The 14185-nt window shown below is 37.9% G+C and overlaps 1 protein-coding gene across 1 annotated transcript in view; it reads right to left on the minus strand.

Annotated features, from left to right (window-relative positions):
• Positions 1-14185, minus strand: part of CNTN1 (contactin 1) — a gene marked incomplete at its 5' end in the record, with an annotated part of 79996 nt that overhangs the window by 49033 nt on the left and 16778 nt on the right. The window contains 4 exon segments of the mRNA XM_010143606.1: positions 253-411; positions 3221-3341; positions 11816-11833; positions 12634-12809. Coding sequence (XP_010141908.1) covers positions 253-411; positions 3221-3341; positions 11816-11833; positions 12634-12809 — 474 coding nt within the window.

The following is a 14185-nucleotide window of genomic DNA, read 5'->3' on the forward strand; positions in this document are numbered from 1 at the left end:
GGAAAGAGGTGAAAAACAGGTATAAACTCTGGCCTGTTTCCTCCCATATTTCTTGATGTTCTATTCAGCCTTTCGAGTGCTGGAAACAAACCTGTTGACAACATACTGGCAGGATGGTATCTGTTCCCAAACCCTGTAGCAGACATTAATAGCATCCCTAGTTTACTTTTATTGTGACTATTTTCTGATTAGCCACGCTTCCACACAATCAAGCACTTTAAAATCTATTATTACTTCTGGCATTATTCTTACCTGTTTTGGCATCTTTCCACTCTTCAGATAGAAAGGTTTTTGACTGGATAGTGTATTTAGAAATAGGGCTGTGATTGTCTGTTCCACGACTCCAGGTAAGCGCTACAGCAGTGTCTCTAATTTCTTCTACTCTTATACCTCCTGGAGGGCCTGGAGGACCTGCAAAAAACCCACCAAAACCAAACTCTGGTAGTTCAATTCCCAAATTAAGTATTCTGAAAATGAAAATTCCCTAACTTTCCTACTTGAATTTATCATTCTTTCGAGTCTCACTTTCCACTTAAGAACAGATTGAAAATTAATATATACGTTTTAATACCCTACAAAGTGATTCAGAGCACAAATGCTCTTGCATCTGACAACTACCAAATGAAACTTCCATGACTCCTGCCTAAGTAGTAATATTGAGACTTTCTTAAGCAAAAAAAAATGACACTTTGAAACTGTTGCTCTTTTTTTCAAACAACAGTGAACACAGAGTCAGAAAAAGATACACAAAATCTTCCTTCCTAAATTTCACCTAATGATGATGTTATTGGTGGCCAACATTTAATCTATACTTCTGCTCATGCTATATTGGCCTTGACTGCAATTTATATGGAAAATGTTGTAACTTAAGTTGGAGAAAATTCATACCTTTGAAGACAGTGCTATAGATCTTTTACCATTTCTCTTGGCCTTCATATTACCCCAGTGTGGTAAACGCATCATCAGATTCAAAATTCCTCCAGACCAATATAACTTGAGTGAAAGCAGAACTAGACAATGTTTCTCTACAGTTCAGCAAAAGCCTTCCCACTACAAGAATCTAAAAAATCCATGCCAGAATGTGGAATCCACTACATCCACTGAACTAAAAGCAGTCTTGTGAACTACATGGGGGAAACTGAATAACTTCGGTGCACCAGAATATCCTCACAATGACCACCACCAAGGAACAGAAGCACTAAGCTGTCAAAGGGAAAATCTTATTCACAAAACAGCCATTCAACGTCTACCCTTTCAGTCTTGATAGTCGAGAAGGACCTATAAAATATTTTCTAAAGAATATTTTCTTTTTCTTCAGAAGACTGGTACTTGCAAAGATTATTTCAAAATTCATAGCTCCAGTGAACATAAAAAGTCAGAACTAATTACAGATGTTGGCTTGATGGCACATGACTATGCTCCAAACACCCAGCTAAATCATTACAGGTAGAAGTTCCTTGTCCTAAACTAGTTCACAGGCTCACCTCTACGCTTTTCAAATATTAAATACAATTTCTGCTGAAACTCCTGAAAATAGCTATGTTAAAATATCAGCAATTATTCTCAACCCATATTTGGCTTTAAGTTTGTTAATTGTACTTCAGAACTGAAGAGACAGGCCTCTGTTCTTAAAACTTGCCTGTTCTTTCCAGGTGTTTCACTAAACCTATGAAATGGCATTACAGCTCTTCTCCAAACCTCATCTGGTTTATTTCTAAACAAATAATTACAGACAAAACCTGATGAAGTGAATGCTTGCAGTTCTCTAAATGCATTTTTAAATTTTAATATTTTTTCTTGTAATTGCTACTACTCCCACACCTCTACTTTGTGTGGGTAATTTTGTTATGGTTGTGCTGTGCCTTGGTCCCCAGAAGAGAGGCTAAAATGTGCAGATCAACAGGCACAGGTGGATTTTTCATAGGCTAGAAGGCTGAGGGTGATGCAGGCACATACATGTATAAGTATAGGAACCTTGATCTGTAAAAGACACCACAATGTTCAGAAAGCTGTGCTAAAAACCTTAAAGCGGCAGTAATTCTGTCAACAAGAAATATCCAACAAGATATTTTTCAACAAAAATCCAACAAGAAATAACAGGAAGAAATATTGTTTCTCTGCAGTATTTACAGAGAAATTGTAGAAAACTTCCAACAACAACAAAAAAAAACCTCATCAAAAGGAATGGAATGAGATTCCTTCATCAGATCTAAATAGAGTGTGCCAAATGTATCTTCAGCTCTTGAGCTCTTTATTTTCTCCATAAATCTGAGCAAAAGGAATCAAGAATTAAAAAGGAATTAGAAATTAAATAAATCAAATATACTACCATATAGCATATTCTGTTCTTCCTCAATGACTATATCCTTATAGCAAGCAAGCAAGTTCACTCCTGACTCCACAAGTATTCCAATTTAGACTGGTTCCTTAAAGAATGTATATGCCATTGTTATAAAGAAATAAGTGCGACCACTCTACGCAATCTACTGAGGCATGACCTATGACTTTGACAATCAAATTCCTGATTGTTCCTTCTCCTAAGATCCAATAATAGTTCCCATTTAGCATCCTTGGAAAAATGTACACCAGTTGACTTCTGGACTGCCCATAACCAACTTCTAAAATTCAAATTTTGACATTGAAAACTGATCTACTAATCAGCTGTCCTCAGACCTCCCCTTCAAGGTAAGGACTAAATACTCCACTGCATGTGGAGACAGCCTCTTACTCTTCACAGAGGAAGCACAAAGTAAAAGCTGTTGCCAAGATGTGATTTTTAAGATGAGGGTTGTTAGTCAACTCTCCAGCCTTGTAATGCACATATTTACTACCCCAGCTCTAAGGACTCAGGTAGGTAAGGCCTGAGAGACCCGTCCTCCTGCAAGATTATTCACTTCAGAAGCCCTTAGAAGCTAGAAGGTATGGAAAGGTTTATCAGATCTTTCTTTCCTTCTTTAGGAGATATCTCTTATATCCTCTCACCTCACTATAAAAGTTACTGAAAATGGCATGTGTCAGGAAACACTAGGGAAAATGCATGCTCACTCAGTTAGACCTCTAAATGTCTGGAATAGAATCACTACGTTGAGTATGTTCATGCACTTCTCATTTTCATTTCAGTCATTTCTTGATGAGAAACAACATATTCTAAGCAATCAGAAACACTCTGCTTGTCTAGGTGAAAACCAGCCACTTTTCTGTTTTACCTGGAGAACCTTACCTCTTACCACAAGGTCAGCTGAAGCCGAGGAATTATCCACAATGGTCTGAGCGGTGCACGTGTACCTCCCCGCATGCCTCAGCTGAACGTTTTTAATGAGCAGCTCACCATTGGATTTAATCTGTCACAAAAATAGCACTTAGTGAAGCTGGCAAACATCTCTGTACAGCGATGTGATACCCGTCTATGCATCCCTCCCAGCTGATATACAGTGGTTGCTATTTCCAAAAAAGCAAGTGCTTTATTTGAGAATGGATCACCCTCAAAGATACATCTGATTTACCTGACAACTGTTGGAATTGTCCTGTCTTTCCTGAGGAGCTGTTGATCTTTACCGGACATGAAAGAACCAGGTGTCTTAGTAAAAGTTTTTTTAAAAGCCAACATCTCCCTTTTACCTTTTGAAACCAACATGTGAATATTAAATTTCGTCAATAATTTTTTCATAAACAGCAGTCAGATGATTTTCCTGCACATTACTTGCTTTTTTATGCACGTTTGTACAATAACACGTCATGGAGTCCTACTAAGAGAGCAGGATACTCTTTGGCTCCTCCTTCACAAGCCTAAAGCAGTATGAATGTTTTTATTGCAGCGAGGCTACATACACAGCCTAAATAAAGATGCACCAGAAAGATACTAAAATGCAGTGACTGTGAAGAAGCAATGAAGTTTAAAACATGTCACAGTTGGCAATGGACAGGATGATGACAGTAACCACAACCCCCATAGCAGAAGGCTGGGCTGATGAGACTTCAGGCCAGCTCCAAGCCAGCATAGTCCAGGGCAGCTCATTCCTTTAGTGATCCTGGATGGGGCACAGCCAGAGGTGCCACAGTGAGGCCTCAGGCTGTGGTCCCTCTCCTGCCAGTGGCCATGCTACCTGCCTGGCTCAACTCTCGCTGTTTCCTGGCAAATGGCATCAGGACCTTCAGAGAAGCCATTTACCATTTAACGAGGCTCATACCCTCATCATGATCATCCCAGACCCCAATCTTTCCTGAACACTCTTCACCCATGCTAGGCTATTGGGAAAATATATAGCTATGTTTTCAGGTCCACTGTCTGCTGCTACCTGTGGTTGTACAGGTAGCAGCAACTGAATACCGTATTTGTGCCCTGTGACATTTCTGTGAACCCACTGAGTAACTAGATGTGCACCTGTAGAACAGGAAATAGAAGAGAGATCACCATATAGACACAGCTATTCCTAATGAAAAACACGTTTCATGTTAAGAAAGGTATTTATACACACTTGAAATATTTTGCTTATCTACCCTGCAGTTTATTCCAGAGAAAGATTACAGGGTTAAATCACAGGGTTATACGTGTGTTAGTCTTAAAGGTATTTCAGAAAAAACTCCAATTCTCTCCACAATCTATATGATTGCTTTCATGGAAGTCAATCTTACAAAAGATTAACAGATGGATTTATACTACACTATACCAAAAGGGGTAACAGTCAGATTTCCCAATTCACTGCAGAGTGTTCAGAAATACAATAAAAAAAAAAACCAAACAAAACAAAACAAAAAAAACCCCCCAAAACCCCAAACACTGAGCTACCTCTGCAATTCTGAAACCTTCACATGCAGGAACAAAAGGAATTGAGATGCAAAATGGTACATAAAAAAGAAAGCCTAAATGTTTAGGTGTAAGAACTATTGCTATCATTATGGAAGGTTCTAGGGAACAACAAAGACCTTCAGTACCATCTAAAAATACTATCGGCTGTCATTAGAGTCTCTGCATTTAGATATTCTGAAGAAATGAAATAAAGATATGTCATCCAGTTTATTATCCTGAATGAAAAGGAGGGGAGGAAAAGTAAGGTTACATCTCTTCCGAGTGTTCTACAACTAGAACGCCAGCTTAGAGTCTATATTTAGGGGAGATTAAAATAGCCAGATAAAACCACCCTTTTCCTTCCCAAACTCCAGTGAGGATTTTGGATACCAGCTTCAAACTCTGCTGGCATAATTTTTCAGCAGAAACTGAAATCAGTTAATACCAATTCTTTTTGGCCCAATATAAAAATTCACATCTTTAAGAAATTACTGAGGTAAGCCATTGATTGCATAAAAGGAGAATCAAGCACTCATGAAAGCAACTGCTTAATTCTGACTAGCAATACTTCAGCTGATTGCCTCCTAGGGGCAGAGAGAAATGCAGGTTACACTGTACCTTTTCAATTTTTGAGTGACACAAGTGCTGTTAGCAATGGTCACACAGATTATTTTGATCAGTGAACAATCCAATATTCTTGACATATTTCTGATCATTTCTCTCCTAGTTATTATTAAATAGTTATTATTAAACTATATCCATGTTCACACTTCTCACTCAAGACTAATGTGACAGAGCTTTTAATTCGATTTGCCAAAGTGCATGCAGGATATAGAGAAAAGGTGAGTCTGAGACAATGGCATTTCTGTGCAGGTGCCCCCCTATCAATTCATGAGAACTCCAGGGGCACTGCCTTTGAGGACAGCATCCTTTCAAAACCGGAGGGGATTTCTGCTTAAGCGAACACTGGCTGGCTGCCTGACTAGGGACATGTAAATTTTTTGCCTTTTTTTTTTTCTTCTTCTTCTGTAGTGTGGGCTAAGCAACACTGTCAATGGCTTTCAGGAAGAAAAATCAGCGGAGTGTCAGAACTTCTAAGGCAGCAGAGGGCGGCTACCTGTTCCTCTGCCCTCTAGACAATTACAACAAATAAGCTGCAGAAGTTCAAAGTCCATAAGTTTTCAGCTCCTGGTTTTTGGTTTTTTTTTTCATTTTGTTTTATTAGTTTTGGTTTTAAAAAAAGAGACAAACAGTTCTCTATTTGAGTGCTCTGTGTAAGTGCTGTGTAAACCTTTAGTTTATTAACACTAAATGTCATTTTAGAAAGAACCACACTGCCTGTGAATCTCTGATCATTGCTGAACTTTGATCTGCATATAAACATAAGCAAAGGTTGGGCAAAGCAGTAAGGTTTAGAAAAAATGCATAAATTTAGAACACTCATAATCATATTATTACTTCAGCAACAAATTATTACAAATTCTTAATACTCCTAGTACTCACTAATTCCTATGTTAGCACTTTAATTAAAATATTATATTTATTAATGATGTGTCCATACACTTCCTCTAACATTAATTTCCCATGTGGGAACTTGTTCTTAAAATCTAAATGATGAAAAACAGATCGGAGAATATAACATAATTTAAAAATCAACAACCCATAGATATGGTATTGTATCTTGCTAGTTCAGAAGGTCTCCTGGAACAAGGTTTTATGCAGTTGGTGATGAAGCTTTCCGTAACTCAGAAGAAGCTTAAGTTCTCGGTGGCAAAAGAAGAGCTTACAAAGCAAATAAAGAGCATGGGCATCAGCAAATTCTGTCCACAAATTAGATATGAATGCACTGTATGTTTTAATTCAAAAACCTCAGCTCAGCTAAGTTTAAAAATGCCTTCCTAACTCAGAGAAAACTAAATCACAAACTGGAAATAGTGATAGCAGTACTCAGGGATGTTCCAAGGATATCTGTGGCTCACCACTCAGCTATTTACCAAGATTCAAGCAAAGACTTTAATCATATGAGCCCTATATTTATGCTTTAATAGTAATGTCAAAAATAGCATTGTATGACCTATTTCTGAGATTGTTCTCTTTTGAATATCACATTTGCCAGTGCACTAAATTTCTGAAAGCCATCAGAACATGCCCCTGTGTGATCAAAAATCATTTATAGGTGTTAAGGGTCGAGGGGCTGAGGAAGATAATCCCACAAATTCCTTAACGATTCTGCTCTTTCAACTGAAAGCAGTATTTGCTTCTGTTGGGAGCTCAGAGACTATAAAGGAATTTATATTAGTATGAAGCTAGTAAGCCCTTTGAAATAATCAAACTAACTTGGCAGAAATAGAAGAACATGGTAAACAGATGCAGAGTCTTTCGTTACTATTATTCAGGTTTGAGAACCAGACATCTGAACTTCAGAGGTGTTAAATACACAGTGGAGGTAAGACGATAAAAGAATTGGTAAGAAGTAATGTGAAAGAGATGAGGTTTTTGGTGATAAGATCAGATTTTCCAAAGCTAGCAATAATTTAAGACATCTTTTTCTATTACCTGTACCTAAAATTATTAACTCTGAGTTTGTATGAACTGTTTTTTCCTGCCAGCAGAGGATCTGCTATGTAGTAGACACAGATAGAACAATCAATCACCTGCTGACAAATGTTAATGTAAATGTGATTATAGCTGTTTTCCTAATATTGAGATCAGAGATGACACTCAGCTCAATCCTATTCATAGAAGAAATTACCTCACTTTGTTTTATAAGCCAGTGCTGGCATGAAAGTTAGGGGTAAAGAGAAAGAACAGCAGGATAATGATGACAGTCATTCCCACTGCAGACTCTCTTCCTTCAGGGAACTGTATTTATATGTAAAAGAAGTACAGTGCTAATTCTACCCCTGAAATGTGGACTGGGAAATATTTCCAACAAATATATTATTCTTCCCCATTCGGCATACCACTGAGAATGCCTGAGGACACTATGCTTTGTACCAGCATCCCTGTGGTAATATGCCCTGTTATTTCATCTCCAACAGCAAAAAAAGCTTAGATACTTGTTCACTTGCACTCATGGCTCACAACTCCATGGCTTGAAAATGCAAATTCACAACACTCTGCTAACTACATTTCCCTGAGTAGTGCTTACACTTGTTTTTCTCAGCTCCTTCTACCTAACTAGGGATGGTACATGGATTTTGGTAGTTTGTGAAGTCTCAAAAGCACATAAAGTTACAGTGAACTGATTTTGCAGTGTATTTTCTAATTCTAGCACAGAAGTTGGCATATCTTGATCCTCTAAACGGACTACATTTCTTTGTGCTGGAAATAGCACTGAGGATTAATAACAGGTTTTCTCAAAGGCTTTTGTCAGAGCTAACTGCTTGTTAGATTCACACTCAGCACTACGTCTTCTTCTTTCCGTCCCCTCCTTGCTCTTAACCACTGACTCCATCTCTCTCATTCCATGCTCGCTACGTTACTATCAGGCCCTAGCCTCTAAAAATACCCCAAATCTAGCCACAATATGTGACTTCCAACTTCCTCCTGTCTAAAGTGTCTCCCTAATACATCACAGCACTGAAAGCAATGTACTGAGACAGTGCCTTTGGAGAGTCCTACAACTGTTTTTCAGAAAAAGTAGTAGCTTGGCTGATTTCAACAAACTGTACTCAGTGGCTCCCTATGATGCCGCCTCCCAGGTTTTCATCCCATCCATACACAGCCTCTTCTCAATAAATACAGAGACTGTTCCTCATCAGTGGGTAACTGGTATCTCAGATATCTCATATCTAAGCATTTCTCTCTATTTCTTCAGTTCACCTCCTGAAGCATCTATTGATTTCCTGTTATAGAGTTGCAGCTTGACTCCAACTCTGCAAGTAGGATTATCAGGGGAAGCAGTGAAGAAAGATTAAAACTGAAATCTTTCTATCTTTTCTGCTGCATAAAACTATGGATTGTGCAAGGACAGATTTATACAATACTACCAAGTGTCTACTCAGTAATTTGTTGAAGCAGGAGCAAGCAGTAAAAGAGCAGACAAATTGTGTTGGATTCCACATTCCAAAATGTCCACCCAAATTATAATAATTTACAAAATTCAAGCAGGTATCAAGTTATGCTCCTCTAATAGGATTTTTATAGTCCAACTTATTCTCTATGGTTTATATAACAGCAGTTTTGGAGAACTTTCCTTTTTGGCAAATGCTGTCTCCAATGTAGAACTCATCTCACCTATTTTAGACACATGTAGCATAGATTTTGGTATCTGAAGTAACCACCTTTTACAGTCAAAGCAAAGAAACGGGCTATTCCACATGTGATTTAATTTAATGTAAAGTAACCGTCTGGTCATGCATCTCCAGAATATTATGAACGTGGTCCTAGAAGTCTGCAAAGCATTCTGTACTTTGGAGAAGGATAAAGTAAGATGAATAATATTTGCATAAGGAAAAAAAATCTTTTGAGAATACAGTGAAGTCCACACTATTGAAGGTAAACTGCATGATGGTTGGAGGAATGCCAGAACAAGTTATACACAGACAGCTTGGATTGTGACAGTGACTTCAAAGCTGAATAGAGCCTGAGCTACAAACCCTGCAAGTTCTGTGCTGAACATGTTTGGTTGCCTTTGTGCCATGTTTCTGAACCTATGAACACTGACATGTAAGAGAATTTTAAGAGAATTCCATAATGCCCACAATTAAAAAAATTACAGTTTATCTTAAAAAAAAACAAAACAATGAGCTTCAAGTTTCTCTTAGTCACTCCATTTTTGCACCTACCATTTTGGAACTCTGCTGTTTGCTGACTTTATTTTGGTTTTGCATAGAAGAGGGGAACTGAACATCTTGAGTGGGGCTCCATAGAATGCTTTTTTTGACAAATAATGATCACAAAACAGCATGAAGCCTTGAAGCTATCTAATGTAGAAATAATGATAGTACCTTCTGTGGGATGTAAAAAACACACTGGATGACAAGAACAGAACTTACAAACCGCTTCAGAAAGGTACTTTAAATGTTCCAGGTATTATGTGATAGGGTGATACAGTCCTGCATTTTGGTAGGTGTGAAAGGGTCTCAGGTACCCAAGTACAGTTTTTCCTATCGTTAGTAAGAGAAAACGTGAGCAAGCAACAAGTCAATTGTCAAAAGCAATCAATTTAATAGTAAGATTTTGAAGACTCCACTTGACTCTTTGAAAGCTAACCAATTAATATATGCATTTTTCATTTTAAATATCACTCACAGGAAATCAAAACAACACTGACAAATGTTCTTTTGATAAATGAGTTTCAGTTCTAATGTAATGCAAATTAGTGTTGCTTTCAGCAAATGATGGAGAACCAAAGCTTCCATTTAAAGAAAGAGGACTTACGCAGGTATTTATATGAATTTCATTAGCATTCCATTATGTGTATATGACAACAATATTAGTATTATTTTGAGAACTGAAATACTGCAGCTGTATCAAGTGTCAGCATGTTGATCTGCTTCATCACATAAATTAACAATACTATTACCAGGAAGACAGACGGGGATCCTTCATCAACATGAAATTACAGCACAGAGACCATAGATCACACATCCTGTAATTGTAATGTTCGTGATGGAATATATGGGGTTTTTTATGTTTGTGAAGGGTTGGGTGGCAGCACAGGACTCCACTGCTTCAAGCCCAGCAGTTAGGGCTGCTGCTGTCAAATGCACGACAGTTCACCCCTTTGCATTCGAGAAAGCCTGAGCAAACCTGCCACCCAGTGACTTGAGCTCAGAACTGCCGGAGATGGAAGCGGCAGGCAGGAGAAAAGCCCTTTGCTCACAGAGGAAGGAGAAAAATCTTTAATGCAAAACTATGATAATAAATGAATGAACCAGAAACATCAAAAATGCATATTCCTTTTAATTACATCCTATATAAACCTTTGTATTGAATTTGTTAAAAAATCTGCATTTATTATTACTTAAGGGCTGAATTGCTGAATAATTACAAGTCGCAATAGCAGACAGACTTCAAATGCCATCTTATTGTCCCCTCTGTCCTGGATAATGAAGACTGAGCTGCCTGTGGAAAAGAGATTATCTGCACTTGGTTTGCATTGGAAAGCCCAAAAATGAGGCTCAGGAATGCAAAACGAGAAGCTGCCCCTGCTTCAATAATTTTTGACCAATCAGTATTGGCCAAGTGTTAAAGGAACACAACAAACCAAGAAATACTTCTCAGGAAGACGAAGTTACACACTGACAAATAAATTAATTGATGCTTGGATCTAACCTACTTAAGTTTAACTGCCTAAGTGTATTAAGAGCTAGCCACTCTTCAGCCACTTCTGCATCCTATGAAGAATCCTTCTCTATATCTAGTGCAAGAGGAAATCTTACAGCACAAGATTCACCACATGAAGTGAACCACCTCTTTCTCTCTGCAGACCATGGACGATCTCTGGAGGCCAAGCTAGTCTAGCAAAGTTAGGCTACTTTGTTTTTAAAACCAAGCACTTCAATAAAGTGCCTAAAACACTGTGGAGTTAATGAGAATCTGGAATCAGGAGATCCAGTACCATTTGCTATACAGAATATGAAACAGGTGACATATGAAACCTAAATATTAAGTCAATCTTCACAGAGAATTACACCCTAGACATTTGCTGAGGCCCTTACTTGGCCCCAGATTCATTCACTTGAAGTGCTTTGCTAGAAAATGCCCTAAATTTGGAACTACATTTCAGATTTCATTTCCCCTAAAAGAAAAAAGAGCTTTATTTCTTTGGGTTTCAGTGTTTTTCAGCTGACCTTAGCATACTTCTACTGGCCTGTTGGATGAGGACTGGCTCTTTGAAAGAGAGCAGTGTGACTTCTTAGGGAAGTTTACAATTCAGCAAATGAGCAGGCTGCGGCAACTCTGGCTCCTCAAAGGAGATAAACAGATAGTGAAAAAGAGAGAGAGAAAAACAATCTCTTCCATGGAAAATCAAATAATATTGCCAGCCTAGGAGAAAGAGTCTGCAGGAGTACGTGATACATCATTTTGCACACGGAGCTGAAACTGAACCTGACCCTGGTGGATACTGTGGACACCATTAGCAAGCTTTTCTCTCCACATTGCAGTTCCTCTTGAAGCACAAATAAAAATGTATCTAAATTCTAGGATTTTTGTATCACTTAAACCCAGAACAATAGAATAAATATATACACCTGGGCAACTACTCTGAGGTTGTTGTTGAATATCAGGTAAATCAGTGAGTGGTTAGTCATAATGAGAACGGATTTCTACTTGAGGTATTCATTTTGAATAAGCCTGATGGAAGACTACAAAAAGATAACCACAGACGCAAACATGAGAGAGTTATGATTCCTCTTTATATGTGCCAAAACGAGTGTCTTTGTATTAACTTGTTTAGCCTTCACACAAACTCTTTTTGCTCAGTGTTTACAGACTGATTGACTCCTACCCACCATCTGGCACGGTCTTGTGCCAAATTACAGAAATGTTGATGAGAAAAACACGGGTAAGTAAAAGTGAATGCATATGCAGACTTTTTAGAGATAAGTTGCACCCTGTTTACAAGCAGAGTACCTACTTACCAGCTACAGTCATTATTAATCAGAGTGGGATTTAACTGAGGTACCAAAATACTTATGTCAATTCTGATACCCTATTTCAGATACCTACCTGCAAGTGTCTACATGTCTGTAAGGTATCTAGACTGTAATTTTATTTTACATTCTTATCCTACTGCATCTGTCTAGACCTGAACCAACACAAGGGGTAAAGTAACACAGCAAAGACAGCTATTCACAATAAAGAATTAATGTATTAAATAAGGATCTATATCTCACCATAACACTCCTTTCATAATGTTCGTGCTCCTTCTCAAAATCTATTACAAAGCCATTTAGAGACCAAATAAATGTCAGGTCTAACGTGGGATCGTGGGATGCAATGCATTGCATGGTAGCATTTTCTCCAACGGTGACATCAACATTCAGCGGAGCTAATGTAATCCTTGTAGCTTCTGTGAAGTTAACAGTAAACACGGAAAATTCCAATAAATAAAATGTTTATCCAAAGGCAAGCTCAGCTCCATAAGTGCTTGACTATACATTTAACTGCTCCCTTCCTCTAGTTTACACGTTACTTATGCAGCTACATTTCAAAGGAACAAACTAAATAGAACAAAGGAAACATTTTACAACTGAAATGCCTAACTTCTATTTAGCTGTCCTTTGAAAATGGCTACGTTTCAGTCTCTGAGTCATATTACTATTTAAGGCTATTTTTATTAATTGACTATATCTCAGGTAGAAAGAAGACAGATGATGAATCTTATTTTACTTATTATGCATTTCTTGCTTTAATTACAATGTTTTATGCTTTAAAAGCTGTCTCTAATAAATGTAAATTCTACTCAGTTGTCAGGCTGAGTCCGATTTCCATTAGGGCATTGCAGGGCTTGAGATCTTGATTTATCTACTGAGAAAAAATACAATGAATGCATGACAAACTATGCAAATAGCTACATGTGGAAAGGAAGAGAAAATAAAACAACAAAAGGGAGAATGTTGTATATCCTCTTATTATTACAGAAACAAACACAAAAAGCCAGAGATCTCATGATTCTTGCTAGAGCTCATGCATCAAACTCTCACGGTAAATTAGCAATGCTATTCTGGAAGGGACTAATTGGATCACTAAGATCTGTTCCTTTTCTTTCAATTATCATAAAACAAAAAGCCATAGAGTATACTCCTTATGCCATGACATACAATATCTTTCCTACCAGTATGTGAGTGGAAGTGGGGTACCAAAACCTGAAAGATAATAGCCACAGGAAAAGAGCTATTGCTACTAGTTAGGATCTATGTTTGAACATGTCCCAAGGAGCACACTACACCCCACCACACATGGAACTGAAAAAATCCTCAATAAAGCCAACATTTCTTGTGCATCTGCCTTGGAAAGAAACCTCCTCCTGGATCCTACTCTAGTAATCTAAAACCTGGATAATAGTGAGACTATGAAAATGGCTCAACTACTGGCTTCTGCAGAAGAGAGTAGCTCATAGTGTATTGGAGCAACTGTTAAAATCTAAAGTCCCCACTACAAACACATGCTTAGGATAGCCGCTCCATTCTAGTGTTGTGCCTGTACATTCAGCATTTGGTTCCACTGTCAGTGATTTTCCAAATGTTTACATAAAGCTCTTCAGCAGTATAAGAAGTTGCAGAAAAAGTGGTCCAGTGGAGGTGAACAAATAGCATGTAGGAAAAAGCATCAGACTTTACAGTCTTTACTTTTTAATTTCCTGTAGTCATGCAAAATATCTGTTAAGTTTTATGGGCCACACAATGTCCTTTGGAATACTGTTTTCAAAGCATTCTTTGTCAACCC

Source organism: Buceros rhinoceros, unplaced genomic scaffold (genome assembly GCF_000710305.1).
Source record: "Buceros rhinoceros silvestris isolate BGI_N320 unplaced genomic scaffold, ASM71030v1 scaffold1659, whole genome shotgun sequence".
In the NCBI taxonomy this organism is placed as follows: domain Eukaryota; kingdom Metazoa; phylum Chordata; class Aves; order Bucerotiformes; family Bucerotidae; genus Buceros; species Buceros rhinoceros.